We start from the raw sequence: 23,021 nt of genomic DNA on the forward strand, positions 1-23,021 counted from the left end.
AAAAACTGCTTTTTTTATTTGATTTGGAAATTAAAAACACATCATAAAAACAAATGATCTTGACCAATTTGTATTCCTGAAGATATCACCTAAAAGCATTAATTAAAACACTTATTTCCAAGGTGGTCCTCGATGGAAGACATAAAAATAAAAACACAGCACATATAGCCTACTTAACTGCACATTTTTGCTCAACTGCAAAAATGTATGACTTATGTATTAGCCTACAGGGAAAAACACATTCACAACAGGCAGCAAAGTTTATTTTCAGCCAAGTATGAATAAGGTAACTATTAGGATATATATGGTATGGATTACTTACTCTTATAACGTGGTATAAGAGTAAGTAGCTGTGGTAGCTCTAGTCTCCACCTACACAAATTGTTTTTGTGCTGTCCATTGAGCATGCACCTTCACGTGGTAGGTACATTAACTGTAGGTGAAACTCCCCAAACAAACAAGCACACCATTGATTTAATTTGCCATATAAATCACATACAAAGATCTAACTATTACTCCTCTCTGAACATGAATATAAAACAAAAAGGTGATCTATTAACTGTGTAAACCTTATGCAATATTCATCATTGATATTTGAATACTTGAAATCTGTATGAACTGAGTAGTTAGTATCAATTGAAATAAGATGGAACAGCTCCATGCATTAATTGAATAAACAACTATTTGCTCATTACCAGTTAAAATCTTACAGCTTTTTGCACATCTTTGTCAGGGAATTCCAACAATTCTGGACCTGAATGTACCAGTTCATTGTAATCATCTCTCTCTCCTATTGTCTAGTCAGGCCAGGTTGTGGAGGAGAGAGACAGGGATGAACAGGCTATAGACTACTTTGCCCATCCTGAGCCTGCTATGATGCAGGTGTTTTTACATCACCACCCAAAACTAGATTCAGCCAAGAGCGAGTGAGTCCACTGGTCCACTTGCACTGGTCCACTTGTCCATGGCACTTGCTACCCAGCTTTGTAGTGGTTTGGGGGAATAGTACAGTAGGTACGCATATTTAAGGGGACCGCAAGGATGGTGTACTGGTGGGTGGTGTCCGACCGATTATGGTGGGCCGGTCTGGGCCAAAAATGCCAGGGCCGATTTTTGGTCCCAGTCCAGCCCTGGCTGTGTGTAACTCTCACCTGGGCTGTGTGTAACTCTCACCTGTCCTAGGGTATGTCTGTGTGTAACTCTCACCTGGGCTGTGTGTAACTCACCTGTCCTAGGCTGTGTCTGTGTGTAACTCTCACCTGGGCTGTGTGTAACTCTCACCTGGGCTGTGTGTAATTCTCACATGTCCTAGGGTATGTCTGTGTGTAACTCTCACCTGGGCTGTGTGTAACTCTCACCTGGGCTGTGTGTAACTCTCACCTGGGCTGTGTGTAACTCTCACCTGTCCTGGGCTGTGTGTAACTCTCACCTGGGCTGTGTGTAACTCTCACCTGTCCTGGGCTGTGTCTGTGTGTAACTCTCACCTGGGCTGTGTGTAACTCTCACCTGGGCTGTGTGTAACTCTCACCTGGGCTGTGTGTAACTCTCACCTGTCCTGGGCTGTGTGTAACTCTCACCTGGCCTAGGCTGTGTCTGTGTGTAACTCTCACCTGGGCTGTGTGTAACTCTCACCTGTCCTGGGCTGTGTGTAACTCTCACCTGGGCTGTGTGTAACTCTCACCTGTCCTGGGCTGTGTGTAACTCTCACCTGGGCTGTGTGTAACTCTCACCTGTCGACAGGGAGGGCGGACGCGGCCGTACAGGTCCAGGTGTCGCTCCAGGACCTGACAGACCTTGGGGGTGGGGTCTCCCTGGGCCAGCCAGGGTCGCGTCAGTAGGCCCGGCAGGAGAGGCTGGAGGTCCAGCAGCAGCTGGTCCATCACCAGGCGACAGGCCCGCCTCACCGCGCGGTCCAGAGCCGCCAGCGGGTTGGGGGGCGTCCGAGAGAACTGACCCGCCGATCGGGAGGACTGCTGCTGCTGCAGGCTTACTGTGGAGGTCCTGGGAGGAAGAGGGGGTTAGGTAAGTATACACTCTAAGCACGTTGGATAAAAGCACTATATAAAGTCCATTTCTATTACCATATTCACTTCACGGACTTGGAAGGTGCAGATGAGGACTCAGACTTGTCAGTTATTTATTTATTATTTTAATAAATCATTTGGCATAAGATATTGATGGCTATATTAATACTGTGAGATTATAAAATGTTGTGCAAGGGCAGACACGTGTGTTCCACCTAGATGCGGATTCACGTCGATACCCTCATTTTCAGTACTTAAGATGCCTAAAGAGACACCCCGAATTGTGCGCCTTGTCATTTATGTTTAATGTAGACCTTTTTTTATTTGTATGTCAGTTCTTTGACTGCCAGAGTGGAGTGGACTCAACCTTGATGACTTGGACTTGGACTCGGACTAGGCACTAGGGTAATGGGGACTCGACTCCGACTCTTCTTTGGTGACTCGGACTTGGACTTGGACTCGAACACGGGGGACTCGAGATTTAGTGATTCGACTACAACACTGACTACTACTGCTATTATCATAATGTTTACGGATCCATTTAATTGTTCACGACATTGAAATTACATTTTCTGAGCCAAACCAAACTGTGGCGTATATACTGTATATACAAATGATCATCCATAATTAAATTGTGACCTGAAAAATCGCCATTCCGTATCGTAGCGGAAAATGTGTATAATCGTTACACCCATCACAGACAGATGCAGGGTGTGGACTTTACTATGACTACCACTGCATGATTACCAATGAACTCATCAGGATGCTCAACGACAAACCATCAACTACACTCACAGCACACACATCCACACGCACACACTCACTTTAAATAAACACTCACCGTAGCACCCACTTTACTCACTTTATTCATTCATTCAGACACTTTAACACACTTTATATTTATTGGTAAAGAGATTTGCACTACAATTCATACCCCATTGCATCGTACCTAAGTTGTACCTCATCCCATTTCTGCATTGTACTGTATACTGTATTGTACTGTAACTCACTGTTACTCTTTTTTATTCTGTATTGTATATTGTACATATACAAAAAAAAAACTTTTTGCTTACGCACTTTTGACTTTCTATTTTATACTTTTTATCTATTTTTATCTAGCACACTCCCAGGAGCTCATAACAGAAAAAAACATTTCATAGACAAGTATTTTACTGTGACAACTAATAACTTGAACTTGAACTTGAATTACCCACAAATAAACACAGTGAGATTCGTTCCCCCGCCGCCTTACTTGAGGATGATGCAGTTGCTGATGGAGGCCAGTAGATAATGGAGGTAGAACTTGTTCTTGTTGTGAGTCTGGTCCCGACGGTGCTCCTTCCCCAACTCCACCAGAGCTTCTCTGAACCTGCACACACACGCGCACACACGCACACACACACACACGCACGCACACACACACACATACACACATGCACACACACATTCAAGATTGTTTATTGTCATGTGCACAGTTAAACAGACAGTTTGCCATACAATGAAAATCTTACTTTGCTAGTCCGCCCTTCACACAAAATCACACAATACTTAAATTAAAACATATTTAAAATTTTAAATACAAGCGAGTGCTAAAAAAAGAAGGTAAAAATAGATAAATATAATATATACAAGGCACAGTGAGTAACATTGCACGTTCCGATTCAGTGTTTACAATATGAATGGCGGTGACAGTGGGTCACACATACACAGACACACACAAGCAAACACACGTGCACGCACACACACGCACATATTACACACACATGCACACACACACACAAGCACACACATGCATGCACACACACACAGTCGCACACACACGGATAAATGGGCAGGAATGAACGGAGAACGTGAGATCATCACTTCGGAATACACCCCTTTATAATAAATGGATGCATTTCAATTCAATTCAATTGCATATTTATTTAGTGAAAAGCAGCTGCAGACTGGGGTGAAATGGTTTGTGATTAACGACGGAAACGGTTCGACTGACACCAGCCTGTTGAGTTTTAAAGTGCATTGTAAGATGTTCTGTGTGTCCGGAGCACAGGGGCTAAACGCAAATTTCTCCAAGTTCAGTGAAAACTCTCTGGGGGGGGCCTGGCGTTTTTTAACCCTTTCACTGGCACGCGACAGAAGGTTAACCCTTTACTATCACACAACAGACGGTCGCCCGTAAAGGGTTAACCTTCTGTCGCGTGGCAGTGAAAGGGTTAACCGGCTGTCGTGTGGCAGCGAAAGGGTTAACCTCCCGTGTATTGTCGCAGTGACAGCGTTTTGGTAGTGCGGCGGTGAAAGGGTTAAGAAGCCAATCGGTGGAGCGAGCACGATGAGGTCCAGAGGTCCAGTCCCATAACGAAGTGAAGTGCAAATCACGTCTCTCTGCCAGAGAGGACCGACGCAACCTTGCTGTACAACAGGACACAGTGACGAGTGAGAAATCTGAGGGCGGAGTGATGCACAGAACCTAAGGGCTTAAGGGCGGGGTAGGAGAAATGAGCTACGGTGAAGCCTACAATATGGTCAGCTGTAATTAGGGATGGGTACCGAATTCGGTACTTTTGAGGTACCGAACCGAAACACGTCGGTACTATGTCAACGTTCACACGCACAATATATGCTTACCTAGGATTTTACTTGATTCAACAACAAAGCAGTCGGAGCAATGACAAGCCGAAAACTGTCGAAATTGTAGTTATTTGAAGTTTGGATTTTTTTTTACGACTGAGGTAGGTAAATTAAATTTCGACAGTTTTCGGTTTGTCATTGCTCCGACTGCTTTGTTGTTGAATCAAGTCAAATCCTAGGTAAGCATATATTGTGCGTGTGAACGTTGACATGAAAAGAAAAAAGTAAAAAAAATTAAAAAAAAATAGTAATAAAAAATATTTTTTTAATTTTTTTTATTTTTTTTTAAAGTACCGAAAAAAGGTACCGTTGGGTACCGGTATCGATTCACAGGTACCGGTACCGGTACCGGTATCGGTTCAAATGTGAAAGGTACCCATCCCTAGCTGTAATAGAGTAAGCTGTTCTATGCAGCGACGGGTTTCTACAGACTCCCAGAGGCAAGGTGGATTACACATTTTAATAAAAAAAAAGTCCTGGCCTCAAATCAGCAGACAATTTTGTTCAGTGTGAGTACTTTTCGACGACGAACGCGATGGTAGGTAGTGTTTGTTTTCCGAAGAAACCCCTGGAACGCCACTTGGCAGGCCAAAGAAATGTGATTGGTTGTTCGGAGTGGCTGGTTACAGGCCTGGGAGAGTCACAGAGACCGGATCTTTCCTCAGTATATACAGTAATAATAATAATAATAATAATAATAATAATAATAATAATAATAATAATAATAATAATAATAATAATAATAATAATAATAATAATAATAATAATAATAATAATAATAATAATAATAATAATTCATTACATTTATATAGCGCTTTTATAGACACTCAAAGTGCTCCCCACAATGTAGGGTGGAAATGGCCTCCTTCACCACCACTGGTAGCACCCAACCTTGGGCTACGCAGGTTCAATGGCTGCCATACACTGGCACCAGGCACACATCACACTACACGATGGCTGAACGGCTCAGGAGACAGGGATTGACAGTGTATTGGTAGTGGCTGGTTACAGGCCTGGGACTCTTGTTTACTGGACACGGTTTGAAGTCTCGTGGCCCTTCATCACTTGTTTACTGGACACGGTTTGAAGTCTCGTGGCCCTTCATCTTCATCACAAGCCATTAGGACGTGGCGTTGTCCAGGAAATGAACAGCGCAGTAGTTTCAGACCGGTCCCTACCAGGGGATGTGCATGTTTTCCTCTTGAATACATTGCAATAGGTCTCTGACGCATTTCCATACAGTATGGAATGTACAGGTATATCTGTGTTTTATACAGGGGTCTCTTTGTTTTATACAGGGGTCTCTTTGTTTTATATATAGGTGTATCTGTGTTTTATACAGGTGTATCTGTGTTTTGACATGAAGAGTTTATGGAATCAACGTGTGTTGCTTCTTGTTCTCTGACACACAGACACTCACTTTAAGGCAAAGCAGAGAGGCAACCAATAGACAGGCAGGCAGACGCACACACTACATCACTTCTCTGACAAAGAAACAAGAATATATATACAGTATACAGACCACACACACACACACACGCACAGACACAGACGCACACACACACACACACACACCTGTTGAGCAGGTTCTCCATCTCGTAGAGGCCCATCTGAATGGTCTGGTCCCGCAGAGACTCTCCAATCATCAGAGCCACGCGAGCGTTTTCCTCCAGCATCTGACACAGACACACCACAGACACAGACACACCACAGACACAGACACACCACAGACACACCACAGACACAGACACACCACAGACACACCACAGACACACCACAGACACACCACAGACACAGACACACCACAGACACAGACACACCACAGACACACCACAGACACACCACAGACACACCACAGACACAGACACACCACAGACACAGACACACCACAGACACACCACAGACACAGACACACCACAGACACAGACACACCACAGACACAGACACACCACAGACACACCACAGACACACCACAGACACAGACACACCACAGACACAGACACACCACAGACACACCACAGACACAGACACACCACAAACACAGACACGGACACACCACAGACACAGACACACCACAGACACACCACAGACACAGACACACCACAGACACACCACAGACACACCACAAACACAGACACGGACACACCACAGACACAGACACACCACAGACACGGACACACCACAGACACAGACACGGACACACCACAGACACACCACAGACACAGACACACCACAGACACACCACAGACACAGACACACCACAGACACACCACAAACACAACTCATTAACTGGCAATTAGAAAACACAGACTATTTATAATGAACATACGTATGTAGTTTAGTTTGCCTACAACAAATTCACTGGAGTTTGTCTTGGTGACATTGATGCAGAGACGTTACCAGTGTGGTAGGTGCTGTAATAATAATAATAATAATAATAATAATAATAATAATAATAATAATAATAATTCATTTATTTTGTAAAGTGCTTCTCAATGACGCAAAGTTGCTGACGATAGGTAAAAAGAAAAACAAAGAAACATAGAACCACAGGGAAACAGGGAACAATATGAATACACAGGCACATAGAGCCACAGTAACAGACAACAAAATACAGGAGCCGGTGGGGGAGGGGAGGCAGTCAGGAGGTAGATTCAAATGTATTCTGCTGTCAGTGTGTGAATGTTTGAAAGAAGGTTACCTGTGTGATAATAGTAGGTAGACTAATAGTAGGTACTAGGTAGGTGTTGTGTCCTCTCACATTACAGGTTGAAGCTGTACTTCCCAAGAGTCTCCACTATGGGGCGTAGTTGATACAATGCCATGTTATGCATACAGAAGGAAGTGCAGAAGAAGAGTACACGATGCTGTATGATGATACCATGCTGTACCATGCTCGTACCTTGCTATGCTTAACTAAAAGGCTAAAGAGTAATCCTGCTTCCTGAGTCTTATTACTACACCTCTACCTACATACAAAATACTACGTACGTACAACATAACAATCGGCGACGAGTGAAGTTGAACCGGGGAATTCTTTAACAACGTTTTTACTGCAGGAGAAATGGCTAATTTACATGTGCCTTCTCCGACGGCGTCTTTACCCTGCCCCGGAGAACGTACTATGCCGTTCAAGCCTTGGCACCAGATGTTCACGAATTACATGCTGGTAATAAATGCGACTGGAAATGGCTGGTCCGAAGCTCGGAAGAGAGCTACCCTTCTACATTGCCTGGGTACCGAGGGTCAGCGGATTTTCTACACATTGCCAGATACAGGTGATTCTGAGGCTAACGCCGTGGCAGCGTTGGACAAAGCTATCAATCTAGCTACGCAGTTTGAAGCAGCTACACTGCACGCTAAAGCTATAAGTACCGAGCGTGCTGCTCCAGTACATGCCGTGATGCCGCGGTCTCAGAATACTTTCAAGAAACGGGACTGGCAGCGCTCCCGTCCAGCTAAACCTGCTGCTGCTACTGATTCTGCCTCCACTTGCTCTTGCTACCGATGTGGCTCGGGGAGCCACCTGGCGAACTCTTCACAATGTCCAGCAGTGAAAGTGACTTGCAAATCATGCCAGAAAACAGGACATTTTGCTCGTGTCTGCCGTGCTAAAACACAGTCGGTGAGTACAGTGGAAATTCCTGAAACTACAGTGCTATGCTTGGGAGCTTCTGACATTACAAAAAGGATTGTGTGCAATGTGCATGTACACACACCTACTACCCAGGCTCAGGAATTGAGACTGGTTGTGGACACAGGCTCAGCAGTATCCATAATGCCACTGTCTACTTATGAGAAATACTTCAGTGAAACTACCCTATCTGCACCTACTGTTCGGCTGGTGTCGTACACCAAGGCTAGCATACCTGTCATGGGGTGCCTACAGGCGCAGGTGAGGAGAGACAATGTCACGGTCCCTGCTACATTTTACGTCGTGGATAAAGGAACTCCCCTGCTGGGAATGGACCTGTTGACTGCACTCCACCTCTGCATTAGTGGAACTACTGTCCTCCCCTCCTCCGCTCCTACGCCGTCTACACCTGCCCCTGTGATGGCTACTACTGTCACAGCTCCTACGGCATTTGGCTGTGCAAAAGGCTTTGTGCATTGTGTCAAAATTTACCCTACTGTTAAGCCAGTGCACCAGAAGTTACGCCGCTTACCTTTCGCGGTCAGGGACGCTGTCTCTACTGAACTACAGCGACTACTGGAAGCAAGTGTCATCGAGAGGGTGGACGCTTCTCCATGGGTGTCACCGATCGTGGTGACACAGAGGAAAAACTGTGGAATCCGCATGTGCGTGGACCTCCGTGAACCGAACAAGGCTGTGGTTATGGACTGTTACCCACTGCCACACATGGATGAACTACTCTCCGCCCTGCGGGGAGCAAAAGTGTTCTCCACGATTGACCTGGCAAATGCATACTACCAGGTACCGTTGCATGAGGAGAGCCGTGACCTTACCGCATTTATCACGCACGAGGGCCTGTTCAGGTTCTGTAGGGTCCCGTACGGTCTGGCTTCGGCGCCCTCTGCCTTCCAGAAAATGATGGCTACAATTCTCAAGGACAGTCCAGGCGTTCAAAGCTACTTGGACAACCTGATCACAACCTGAACACACCGCTGCCGCCCACAATAAAAACCTGAAGACGGTGCGGCGAAGGCTAGATGATGCTGGCCTAATGCTCAATGAGGATAAATGTCACTTCAACAAGCTCTCCCTTCGCTACCTGGGACACATCATCTCAGCTGATGGTATCCTGCCAGTCAAAGAACACACCGACGCAGTTCTGAAAGCTCCTGCTCCCTCCGATGCTGTCTCCTTGCGTTCCTTTCTAGGACTGGTATCCTGGTACTCAAAGTTTCTGCCTAATTTTGCGACAGTCGTAGCCCCTATGCGTGAGTGTGTGAGCGCTACAGACACCTTCACATGGACTGACGCTGCGCAAAACAGTTTTGATCAAGTCAAACAGCTACTGGTAAACAGCCCAGCTCTCGCTCTGTTTGACCCTGCTCTCCACACAGTGATCTCCACCGATGCAAGTGACTACGGGTTGGGTGGGGTATTCACTCAATTTCATGCAGATGGCACTGAGAAAGTGGTGGCCTTTGCATCTCGTACACACATAAGGTGCAGTATGCATAAGGTAGTGTTATTGTCCTCCTTGGGTTCATATTAGTTCTAGTTGGATGTCTGGCAGCAGTCCCTGCCCACTGTTGTGGAGCCTGATGGCCGCTGGTATGAAGGACTGTCCGAGGCGGTATGAGTCTGTGGCTGAACGTGCTTCTCATCTTGACTAGCTCGTCGTAGAGGGGGTGGGAGGGATTCTCCAGGATAGCAGTCAGCTTCCTTCTCATCCCCCTCTCTGCCATCACCTCTAGTCTAGGTAGCTCGACTCCCACCACAGAGCTAGCCTTCCTCACCAGCTTGTTGAGTTTGTTGGTGTCCCTCGAGTTGGTGTAGCCCCCCCAGCATGCCACAGCATAGAATGGGAAATGGTTTTGTTCGAGAAGGGACAGAAAGATGCAAAGCTTATCTGGTCCTGCCCCTTCCTTACAATATCATATTAATATGTAATAAGTTATCTATCAATATACAAGATACTAGGAAGGTTACCTGTGTGATAATAGTATAAGGTTACCTGTGTGATAATAGTAGGTAGACTAGTTTGATAGAAGCCCTCATGGTCTGTGTCTGGCTCCTGGTCTCTCTGCCAGTCCGTCAGCTCAACCTCCAGAGCCTTGTGCATCCACTCTGACACGCTCTTCTACACAATGACAATAGAATAGAATAGAATAGAATAGAATAGAATAGAATAGAATAGAATAGAATAGAATAGAAGTACCTTATTGATCCAGAGGGAAATTCAGCACTACAGATCGCTCACAATAAACATTTAGGTAGTCAAAAATCACAAATCACAAATAAGAATAAAAATACAGTCAGGGATATACATTCTAAAATATGTATATACATTCTAAAATATACAGCCAAAGATATACAGTAATATACAGTCAAATGTACAGTAATAAATGTAAACATTTAAAATGTCGATGTAAAACGTAAAGAGTAAAAATTTAAAAGTCCAGGAAGATATGCCAGAGTTTGTACTGTCACTCTGTGCTCAGTGTATTTAAAAAATGTTGTCCTGAAAACAGCCAGTCGCCTGCCTCTATGCTAATACTGCTAATAACACATCTTAATGCTGCTAATAACACATCTTAATATGATAATGCTAATGCTGCTAATAACACACGCACGCACACACACACACACACACACACACACACACACACACACACACACACACACACACACACACACACACACACACACACACACACACACACACACACACACACACACACACACACACACACACACACACACACACACACACACACACACACACACACACACACACACACACACACACACACACACACACACACACACAAAAAGGGGAATCTTAAAAGTTACCCCAGAGGGGTAACCACTGGAATCGCAGTGATGTGAAAGAAAGAATAAAATAAATACAAATAAAAGCTATAGAAAACACAAAACACCAGTATAAAATAAATGGGCGGGAAAAAACAAAGTAACCACCACTGCCTAGCAGTTGAAAACAAACAAGAAACCAAAGCACGGTATTGCACTTTGTGGATCTCAGAATGATTTCCTATGGTAACACAGAGGTCCGTGAACCTGTAATGTAATGTAATGTAATGAATAAAAATATTGAATAAAAGAAAAAACGACCAAAACCAGAGAAATCTCGGGTCTGGCGCTCAACCGCTGGCGAGTTAACCCGAGAAATCTCTGATCTGGCGCCCAATGTGTTAACAATACCGACCAGGTATTAGTGCCTCACAAAGTGCAGATACGAGGTCCCCCCCTCACACTTTTCTTTAATGCAGACAGGAGGTTTGGTTCTTCTGCCACATGGATGTGTTACACGCGGCCCTCTCACCCGGACGCTCTGTACGTATTTGTTCTGCAGCTGCTCCAGGCCCTCCACGGGGATGAGGGGTCCCAGGTCCTCGGCCTCCATCTCAGCCACCAGGTCCGGATGACCCATCATATCTGGACTGTCAAGACAACCACGTTAGATCCTTCGAGATTCTAACAAGAATTTTTCATCATCAAGGAAGTGAGGCATGGAACCAAAGGGCGTTAACCGTCTGTAGTGTGGTAGTGAAGGGGTTAACCTTCTGTAGTGTGGTTGTGAAAGAGTTAACCCTTTGGTGTGTGGCAGTGAAAGGGTTAACCTTCTGTATTGTCACATTGAAAGGGTTAACCATTTGGTCATGAGGTAGTGAAAGGGTTAACCTTCTGTAGTGTGGTTGTGCAAGAGTTAACCCTTTGTTTCGTGGCAGTGAAAGGGTTAACCTTCTGTATTGTCACAGTGAAAGGGTTAACCATTTGGTCGTGTGGTAGTGAAAGGGTTAACCTTTTGTAGTGTGGTTGTGAAAGAGGTAACCCTTTGTCGTGTGGCAGTGAAAGGGTTAACCTTCTGTATTGTCACAGTGAAAGGGTTAACCATTTGGTTGTGTGGTAGTGAAAGGGTTAGACCCACATACTTGCAGTTGTATTGTCAATGTGTTCAGAGTGTGAATTTCCTACATCGCCTGAAAGTACACAGCACATCTAGCGTCTTTAGTGTAGCCTATATACAATAGTGTATACTTACTTGTATACTTTAGTCAGTGTATACAATACTTTGACATTTGAAAATGCCATGCGTCTGAAGACAAACACACGTATGTAGTTCTTCGTCTGATGGGGTAATTTAATCAATCATTGTGGTAATAAACACGTGATAGCTCTATGGATAAATGGTCATTTATTGCATTTATATAACAGCTTTTATCCAAATCGCTTTACAATTTGTTCCTCACATTTTACCCATTCACTCACACATTCACACACCAACGGTGGAGGCGACCATGCAAGGTGCCAACCTGCTCATCGGGAGCAGTTAGGGGTTAAGTGTCTTGCTCAAGGACACTTCGACATGCTGCCCGGGAGGGAGCGGGAATCGAAACGGGAACCTCCGGATTACCAGACGACTGCTCTACCTCCCGAGCCACTGTCACCCGCCTGTCGACTGAATAACCAGACTACATCACTACACTACATTACATTTACATGTAAATGTCAAATGTAAAACATCACAGCAATGGTGGCTAGTCTCTTACACAGCGCTGTTGGCTAGGGCTGGACAATACTGGACAAACTGTGATATCGTATTGTGTACTAGGGCTGGACAATACTGGACAAACTGTGATATCGTATTGTGTACTAGGGCTGAACAATACAGACCAACTGTGATATCATATTGTGTACTAGGGCTGGACAATACTGGACAAACTGTGATATCGTATTGTGTACTAGGGCTGGACAATACTGGACAAACTGTGATATCATATTGTGTACTAGGGCTGGACAATACTGGACAAACTGTGATATCGTATTGTGTACTAGGGCTGGACAATACAGACCAACTGTGATATCATATTGTGTACTAGGGCTGGACAATACTGGACAAACTGTGATATCATATTGTGTACTAGGGCTGGACAATACTGGACAAACTGTGATATCGTATTTTGTACTAGGGCTGGACAAACTGTGATATCATATTGTGTACTAGGGCTGGACAATACTGGACAAACTGTGATATCATATTGTGTACTAGGGCTGGACAATACTGGACAAACTGTGATATCATATTGTGTACTAGGGCTGGACAATACTGGACCAACTGTGATATCATATTGTGTACCAGGGCTGGACAAACTGTGATATCATATTGTGTACTAGGGCTGGACAATACTGGACAAACTGTGATATCATATTGTGTACTAGGGCTGGACAATACTGGACAAACTGTGATATCATATTGTGTACTAGGGCTGGACAATACTGGACCAACTGTGATATCATATTGTGTACTAGGGCTGGACAATACTGGACAAACTGTGATATCATATTGTGTACTAGGGCTGGGCAATACTGGACAAACTGTGATATCATATTGTGTACTAGGGCTGGACAATACTGGACCAACTGTGATATCATATTGTGTACTAGGGCTGGACAATACTGGACAAACTGTGATATCATATTGTGTACTAGGGCTGGACAATACTGGACAAACTGTGATATCGTATTGTGTACTAGGGCTGGACAATACTGGACAAACTGTGATATCATATTGTGCATTTATTTTTGAGAAAGCTATACACAATTTTGTTGTCTAAATCGATGCAAAAAAACCTAAAAGTAAGTCAAATTTCTCACAAAATGATCTGTGAAAATCACAGCATCAATTGATTGTATCACACTTCCCATTACCGTGCAGGGCCAACACGATGAACATGGATTGGATCATCTGACACGTTATAGTCCACACCCAAGCAGATATGGTGATAGATGTGGATATGGAAAGCCTGCTCTCACCTGTTGTAGATGTGCAGCACCCAGTTCAGCACAGCGAAGATCTCCCCGCTTTCCAGCTCCCAGCCACTCACCTGTAGGTCCACAACATCCCGTTACATTACCTAGTACACTTTGAGTGCCAGCGACGTGTTATGTCGTCTTTTCATGCCCCCCGTTGAGTGCCGACGACGCGAATTGTTGTTTGATTTTTTTATTAGCGATCTGAATTCATATTTCATCAACCGAGTCTCCCGTTGGTACAGCAGCCCCTCTAGGAGCTCAGATGGGAAAATACCGCCCCCTATCGTCTATCCCTGTGTAACTGCAGGCCATTCGATTAGACTGGTGGATCTGTGTGGCTCCATTATAATAACTGCTGAATAATTATGCTGGCGAGGGATCTGATGAACATGGAAGTGACCGTGAGTTGGAAAGCAGCCTGGAATATATATTTACAGCAGCCAATAATCAATCAATAAACGCGATCGATATTTGGAATGGCGATCAGGAATTGGAATAATCTTTTTGGAGAACATCTGATCTAAGGTAAGGAGTCTATGTCACCAGTTTTAGGATAATCAGAGCTGTATTCACTGAGATAACAGCGTGTCCCGTATGTGTATATGTGTGTGTGTGTGTGTGTGTGTGTGTGTGTGTGTGTGTGTGTGTGTGTGTGTGTGATGTTGAGGAAATGAGGTAATCGATTTCTCAACTCGCTGGGGTCACTGGGGTGTCATGAAGAGCGATATATAAATCCAATCCATTATTATTATTCTATAGCGTGCATAAGTACACATATACTATCGATAATCTAGCGTTTATTTGAAAACGATTCATAAATAGGCCGACAAATGACAACGTGTCTAGTGTATTCGAGAATATTCCAATAAATGCCGTTTATGAGGGAATCTTTCTATTTTCCGAAAATTTTCGAGAAAACGATAGCTTTTTGAAATGCTATAAAAAGGATATGAACCGATTAAAAAACAATCCGTTTCGACAATGTTGACTGCAAACAAGTCATTGATAAGCGACGGGCAGATTAGACACATAGCCATAGATTATGTGTTTTTAACGCTATCATTGAAGTGGATGATGGACATTAATCAACGTTATGGCCGGCACTGAAAGTGTTAATATGATGTTATATATGAACATTTTGTTAATTTTGAACATTTTGTTTTAGAAATACATTACAGTGTTTTGAATTGATTTACATGAGGTTGTTTTGCACGGTTCATATGCTCCATACGGGCTTATGTAAACTTCCAATTCAAGTAAAAATATATATATAATATATAATGGATGTATAGTCTCTTATGAAACTTGTTCATTACACTTTACAATGAATACAATGAATGTAAGCGCCAAGACCAGTGTTGGGCAGTAACACCTTACTCTCTGTCATTTCATTACTATCCTAGTTGTGAGTAAAGTATACGGCTTTCCAAAATAGCAATTATATTACAGTTACTAATGCTACCTGGGACTTATAGGAACCCAAGGAGGACAACCTACACTACCTTAGGCTTACTGCACCTTATGTGGATACTGTGACACTGTGAATAATGTATATTTCAGTGGATACCGTGATACTGTGAATAATGTATACTCAGTAGATAGTAAATTATAACACTACCTTATGCATACTGCACCTTATGTGACACTGTGAATAATGTGAATATTTCTTCAGCTAGTCAGATAGTAAATTATATTGACCATATTGACCAAATTGTTTACACTGCCTGTGTTGTTTTTACTACCTGTACACTGTGTTGTTGTTTTACTACCTGTACCCCCCCCCCCTCCCCCCATGCTGCTATGATGCCTGAATTTCCCCAAGGGGATCAATAAAGGAATATCTTATCTTAACTCTTGTTTTTTCACCCTCCCATAACGTTGATTACGTTTATACGCGGTCCTCGGTAGATGATGCGTGCGAGCCAGCAGGTCATACATACATAACATACATACATACATCTAATTTGATGAAGCATCCGACACGGCAGCACGACAATGTGAAACCTGACGCTGACAGGGACGCCTCTACCAGTGATGATGTAACTCCAGCTGAAGCCTCTACCAGTGATGATGTAACTCCAGCTGAAGCCTCTACCAGTGATGATGTAACTCCAGCTGTGAGGAGGCCTCTACCAGTGATGATGTAACTCCAGCTGTGAGGAGGCCTCTACCAGTGATGACGTAACTCCAGCTGTGAGGAGGCCTCTACCAGTGATGATGTAACTCCAGCATTATAGAGAAAATACCCACAAGGAACAATGCCAAGCTGCCGACAGAGAAAGACGTTTGCTGGCTACCTTGAGAGATTGATTGATTGATTGATTGATTGATTGATTGATTGATTGAAGATTATTTCAAATATGCACAAACAACAAACAAACAACAAGTACAGATTATAGCCATAAGCCATTCAAATATATAAATGTATAAAAGAAATATAACTAAATGTTGTCATTACATAATTGAAAAGGAGTGGGGGAAAAGTATATACTTATTTAATCCCACCCCTTTTTAATCCCAAATCATACTTTACTGATTTATAACTACATGCTCTCTTTATGGTCAGACTTATAATGAAAAAAAATTACGTAGTTAACCATCTTAAAAAAAAAAGTAATTCCTTATTATAAGCGAGAGAGAATATGCAGTGATGGAAGCTAACTTGAAGGCCACACTCAGACATCTGGACAACAGAAGGATGTACATTATGGAGGAGGGGGGGGGGGGTATGTGAGTGAAAGTTACATAACGAGTAACGTAACTAATTACTTTGTAATCAGTAAAGTAACTTTTGAAAGGAGTAATCAGTAATAAGTAACTAATTACACTTCATGAGTAACTTGCCCAACACTGGCCAAGAAATTCAGTAACTTTCGTGTACAACAGACACACCTGGTACAGGTGACAATATGACAACTGATATACAGAGAGACAGACACACGTACAGGTGACAATATGACAACTGATAGACAGAGAGACAGACACACATGGTGCAGGTGACAATATGACAACTGCTCACACACAGAGAGACAGACACACGTATAGGTGACAACAGGACAACTCACACACAGAAAGACAGACACACATGGTACAGACAATGTGACAACTCACACACAGAGAGACAGACACATGTACAGGTGACAATAGACAACTCACACACAGAGAGACAGACACACATGGTGCAGGTGACAATATGACAACTCACACACAGAGAGACAGCAGGACAACGACAGCCAGCAGACTGGTACACATCCCCCTGCTGGACGCTCCTGGGAGCAGCACTGACCTGTGTCAGGTGGGCCTTGAGGCAGCGGTGGCTGGCCCTCAGATAGGCCCCGGTCAGGCGGTAGTGTGGCGGGACGCAGTGCTCCAGCAGGTGCTGCACCGTGGCCAGGTCGGCCGCGATGCCGTGTTGGAGAGCGGACAGGTGGCCCGCCAGCCCCGGGCCGCGCGTGTGCAGGTAGGAGACGCTACGGAACCGCGTGGACACCGCCTCCTCTAGCACCTGGTGGTCAGGGGTGTAAAGTACTTGAGTAATTGTACTTCGTTACAATACTTAAGTACTGTTTTTAGGGATTTGTGATTTAAAAACAACCAATCAAATCCCCATCAATGGAAAATGAACCCGCCCATACCCATGCTGATTGGTCCTTGTGCAAGACTAGAAAGTGGAGATCTTTGATTAAACACCAGAAGAATAGAAAAAAAGTTTTTACTTTTTAGTACTTAAGTAGATTTAAAAGTAGAAACTTTTTTACTTTTATTCAAGTGTGTTTTTAGCCAGATACTCTGACTTTTACTTGAGTAAGATTTTGAGACAGTACCCATACTTTCACTTAAGTATAATTTCTGGGTACTTTTTACACCCCTGCTGGTGGACAACGAGGAGAAGTCGTGTTAGGCAAAATAATACAAGTCTCTTTAAACTGGCCTAGATGGCCCTAGAGGTAAAGAGGCTGACCGGTACTCGAAAGGCCGCTGGTTCGATGCCGCGGCACCGACAGGAGAGTGTATTCCAGCCGTGAGCTGGTGACTGAAGGGTGGCTGGTGTTACATGTACGGTGCTCACCATCATCTCTGCCTAATTGCCCCTGAGCAAGGCACTGAACCCCCAAACTGCTCTGACTTCTCTGATGAAACTGTGTGTAAAGTACTTTGTTACAATACTTAAGTACTGTTTTTAGGGATTTGTACTTTACTCAAGTATGATTAGGTTTTTATACTTGTACTTTTACTCAATTACATTTCAGAGGGAAAAAAACATACTTTTTACTCCTTACATTTAAAATGCAGACCTACAAAGTACAAATGTTGCAGGTCCAACAATTTGAATTAGTATATTTGTTTCTCTGGCTGAACTGACGTTAACATTATTAACTTATTAATCCTGCGGTCTCACTTTATTTAAAAACAGCCAATCAAATCTCCATCAATGGAAAGTTAACACGCCCATACCCATGCTGATTGGTCCTTGTGCAAGACTAGAAAGCAGGGATCTTTGATTAAACACCTGCTATCTGAAGAATAGACAGTCAGAGTGACAAGGTACAGAAGATGGCCACAAACGATAGTACGAGTGATGAAGAGGACGAAACAGAACATTTCATTGCCCCGAAAAAAGAAAAAAAAAGTGTTTATTTTACTTTTTAGTACTTAAGTACATTTAAAAGTAGAAACTTTTTGACTTTTACTCAAGTGTGTTTTTAGCCAGATACTTTGACTTTTACTTGAGTACGATTTTGAGACAGTACCCATACTGTCACTTAAGTATAATTTCTGGGTACTTTTTACACCCCTGCATTATAACGCACTGAGCAGTTTATCTACTAACACTGCTAAAAGGAGGCTAGTGTAGACTTCTCACAAACACCCATGTGATATTGTCCTGACGTCCAATCAGGAAGCTTGATCGTGATCAATGACGTACGTAAAACAATGAGGAATAACACTGTGCTGAAGCCACCTACTCACCAGCCGGCACCAAATCTAAAACCTCTGAACTTTAAGTACTGGCTGATGTCCAACACCAATCGGATCCATTACTTCTGTAGAACGTTAGTTGTAGAACATTCGCGTTGGAGTCAATGGACAAAAAATGATTGACCTACTACTGTATAATTGAGATAAAAAGAAGCCGGCTTGTATGTGTAAAAAAATGCTGACATTTTTGCTTAGATATCTGACATGTTTGTCTTGGGATTGGTGTCGGAATTTTGTATTGGGGAAATTCTCTGATACCAATTGCCTTATCAATACCAGTATCTATGCATCTCTAATGGAAAGAACGGAACATTCCCTCATCTCTTCTCCCTGGCCTTTGACCAGAGCTGAGCCTGCCTCCTAGGTCGCTACTAGTCCTTTTATGCCGTTTGTAATCTGCTGCACTTTCTTTTATCTTAATTATTTATTCTAAAATAAAATAAATAGAAATGTATTTATTCTATCTGAACCCTTGCACTTATTACGTTTAGTATATGTACTGTATGTATTCTTTGCTCTATGCTTTTATCTGAAAAGCACGTTGGTACAGTCACAACTGTTGTAAATGTTCTATATAAATGAAGTTGATTATGATTATGATTCCCTTGAGTGCCCAACGTTCCGTCCCCTTAGCGCTTGACCAGAGCATGGCATAGTGACCTGGAAGAAGCGCTCCCTCCAGCAGCGAGGTCTTCCCCTGGGCAGAGGTCTGCTGTGGCCCCCGGCTCCCCCTCTCTCCTCCAGCAGGGCCTGGTCCAAGGCCTCCTCCCGCTCCACTATCCTCACCGCAGACACGAAGGGAGTGGGGTTCTGCCGGGCCAGAGCCAGCCCGCTGCTCACCACAGCCCACAGCTCCTTCCCTGGGCAAGGGGACGGTCACAGAACCACGTTACACACTGCTGATGTTGTTATAGCAGAATCAGAAAGGTCTTTAGCGCCAAGTAGTTTTCACTTAGAAGGAATTTGATTTGGTCGGTTTTTCGGTGCGACGTTAAACGGACAAGACAATAACGGACAGATAATAAAATGAAAAGGTGGAATAAAATAAAATGGAATATTAACTAAATTAAGATAGAAGCACAATAGAATAGAATATAAGTATGAAATAAAAATAGGCCAGGGTTGTACAACTGTAAAAAGATTTTTTTTAAAGTGGAATAAAAGAAAATTAGATATAAACTAAATTAAATAGAAGCACAATAGAATATAGTATAATTATAAGTAAACAAATCTACATAGGCCAGGGCTGTACAACAAGATGTGGTCAAGTATATACACTAGTTAGAATAAAAATAACAATACATATTTACTATGGTATACAACATGGGACAGTATTGGTCACACTACAATTCTGTCTGGTCTCCACGGGATAATAACGTAATATGGGCTCATCGGTCTGCGTCCTACTGCAACAACAGGTTTATTCAAATCCTGCCCTCTTTTTTTTATCCTCCAATCGCAACTGTTGCTTTGAGGGAAACAACGGTTGTGATTGGAGGATCAACAAAAGATGGCAGGGTTTGAGATTAGGGCCCTGGGGCTGAAAAGGTTTAAAGACCAGTGTTGGAAAGTAACTAAGTATTTTTACTCAAGTACTGTACTTAAGTACAATTTCGAGGTACTTGTACTTTACGTGAGTATTTCCATTTTAGGGAACTTTATACTTTTACTCCACTACATGTATCTGAAAGATTTTGCATAGAAAACATGGCAAAAATGGATGAAGATTATATACTTTCACATTTGAAGCCTGTCAACTTCAAGAAGATGTAATCAGAGCAGCATAACTGGACCACATACCACTTTAACATGACCTTTAATCAGAGCAGCATAACTGGACCACATACCACTTTAACATGACCTTTAATCAGAGCAGCATAACTGGACCACATACCACTTTAACATGACCTTTAATCAGAGCAGCATAACTGGACCACATACCACTTTAACATGACCTTTAGTCAGAGCAGCATAACTGGACCACATACCACTTTAACATGACCTTTAGTCAGAGCAGCAGAACTGGACCCCATACCACTTTAACATGACCTTTAATCAGAGCAGCATAACTGGACCCCATACCACTTCAACATGACCTGTAGAGGTCAATGGTTCAAGTATTGAATGCTCCCAAGCACTAGAATACACAAACATCATGTAGAATGCATACTTTTTCTTTAGATACTTAAGTACATTCAATAGCAAATACTTCTCTACTTTTACTTAAGTAGAAAATGAATGGAGGGCTTTTACTTTTACCAGAGTACACATTTTTATTTTTACTTTTACTTAAGTAAAGGAACTGTGTACTTCTTCCACCACGGCCAAAGTCTGTCGTTACAAAGTCGAAAAAGAAAAGAAAACAAATACAAGAACGAAAAAGAAAATCCATCAATAAAACACTGCAGCGTCTCCCTACCCAGAGCCTCCACCTGCTGCCCCACGCCAGAGAAGTACCCCGTCACCAGGGCCTCGTCCTCAGGGCTGAGGACGCCCCCTGCCCGCCCAGCGGGCCCCGCGCCCCCGTGCAGCTGCCAGAGGATGTCGTCCTGCCAGCGCTCCAGCTCCATGAGACGGGCGTGGGCCTCCAGGAGACGCCGGGACTCCACCAGTCTCTCCGTCTCCAGCACCATGCCACGCACTGGAGGAGGAGGAGGAGGAGGAGGGAGGAGGGGGAGGAGGGGGAGGAGGGGGAGGAGGGGGAGGGGGGAGGGGGGGGAGGAGGGGGAGGGGCGAGGGGAGGGGGGGGAGGGGGAGGGGGAGGGGGGAGGGGAGGAGGGGGAGGAGGAGGGGAGGGGGGGAGGAGGAGGGGGAGGGGGAGGAGGGGGAGGGAGGAGGGGGAGGGAGGGAGAGGGGGGAGGAGGAGGAGGAGAGGGGGAGGAGTGGGAGGAGGATGAGGGGAAGGGAGGAGGGGGAGGAGGAGGGGGAGGGGCGAGGGGAGGGGGAGGAGGAGGGGGAGGAGGGGGAGGAGGGGGAGGAGGGGGAGGGGGGGGAGGGGAGGGGGGGGAGGAGGAGGGGGAGGAGGGGGAGGGGGGAAGAAGAGGGGGGAGGGGGAGGAGGGGGAGGGGCGAGGGGAGGGGGGGGAGGAGGAGGGGGAGGGGGAGGAGGGGGAGGAGGGGGAGGGGCGAGGGGAGGGGGAGGGGGGAAGAAGAGGGGGGAGGGGAGGGGGAGGAGGAGGGGGAGGAGGAGGAGGAGGAGGAGGAGGGGAAGGAGGGGGGGAAGGGGGAGGGAGGAGGGGGAGGGAGGGAGAGGGGGGAGGAGGAGGAGGAGAGGGGGAGGAGTGGGAGGAGGATGAGGAGGGGAAGGAGAAGGAGGGGGAGGAGGGGAAGGAAAGGGAGGAGGAGGGGAAGGAGGGGGAGGACAAGGAGGAGGAGGGGGAGGACAAGGAGGAGGAGGAGGAGGAGGGGGAGGGGGATGAGGAGGAGTGGGAGGAGGATGAGGAGGGGAAGGAGGAGGGGGGGGGAGGAGGAGGGGAAGGAGAGGGAGGATGAGAAGGGTAGGGGAGGAGGAGGGGAAGGAGAGGGAGGAGGAGGAGGGGGAGGAGGAGGAGGAGGGGGAGGGAGGAGGGGGAGGGAGGAGGGGGAGGGAGGAGGAGGGGTGGAAGGAGGAGCAGAACAGGGTTGGGTAGTATGACATGTAAGAATGAGTACAAAAAGATGGAACCTGTAAATCAAAGTGATTGTTAAAAATCTGATTGTGAACACAAACAACTTGAGTGCTATTCAAATGTCATCAGGTATCAAGTCTGAAGCTACTCCACAGACAATGAATTGGTAAAGATGGTAAAGATGACACTGAGAGCACCCAGAGTGTGAACCTGTGAGAATACAGGTTCATGTTCTGTTTCTGAACTGAGAACATCACTATAGAATAAAGCTAATTCGGGGATACATTTTTTTTTTTTAAATAAAAAACATTCTGTG

General features: G+C 44.6%; 1 protein-coding gene across 1 annotated transcript in view; it reads right to left on the reverse strand.

The window, feature by feature from the left end:
• LOC311245561 (exocyst complex component 3-like protein) overlaps window positions 1-23,021 on the reverse strand; it is a 96,621-nt gene that overhangs the window by 67,643 nt on the left and 5,957 nt on the right. The window contains exons 4-12 of the mRNA XM_084335455.1: window positions 21,518-21,739; window positions 19,759-19,958; window positions 17,405-17,623; window positions 14,119-14,189; window positions 11,627-11,744; window positions 10,298-10,423; window positions 6,228-6,328; window positions 3,277-3,393; window positions 1,731-2,001 (exon numbers count right to left, since the gene is read on the reverse strand). Coding sequence (XP_084191581.1) covers window positions 1,731-2,001; window positions 3,277-3,393; window positions 6,228-6,328; window positions 10,298-10,423; window positions 11,627-11,744; window positions 14,119-14,189; window positions 17,405-17,623; window positions 19,759-19,958; window positions 21,518-21,739 — 1,445 coding nt within the window. The remainder of the gene's footprint in view (window positions 1-1,730; window positions 2,002-3,276; window positions 3,394-6,227; window positions 6,329-10,297; window positions 10,424-11,626; window positions 11,745-14,118; window positions 14,190-17,404; window positions 17,624-19,758; window positions 19,959-21,517; window positions 21,740-23,021) is intronic.

The sequence above is a fragment of the Notolepis coatsorum genome (genome assembly GCF_963971535.1).
Source record: "Notolepis coatsorum genome assembly, chromosome: 18".
Classification (NCBI taxonomy): domain Eukaryota; kingdom Metazoa; phylum Chordata; class Actinopteri; order Aulopiformes; family Paralepididae; genus Notolepis; species Notolepis coatsorum.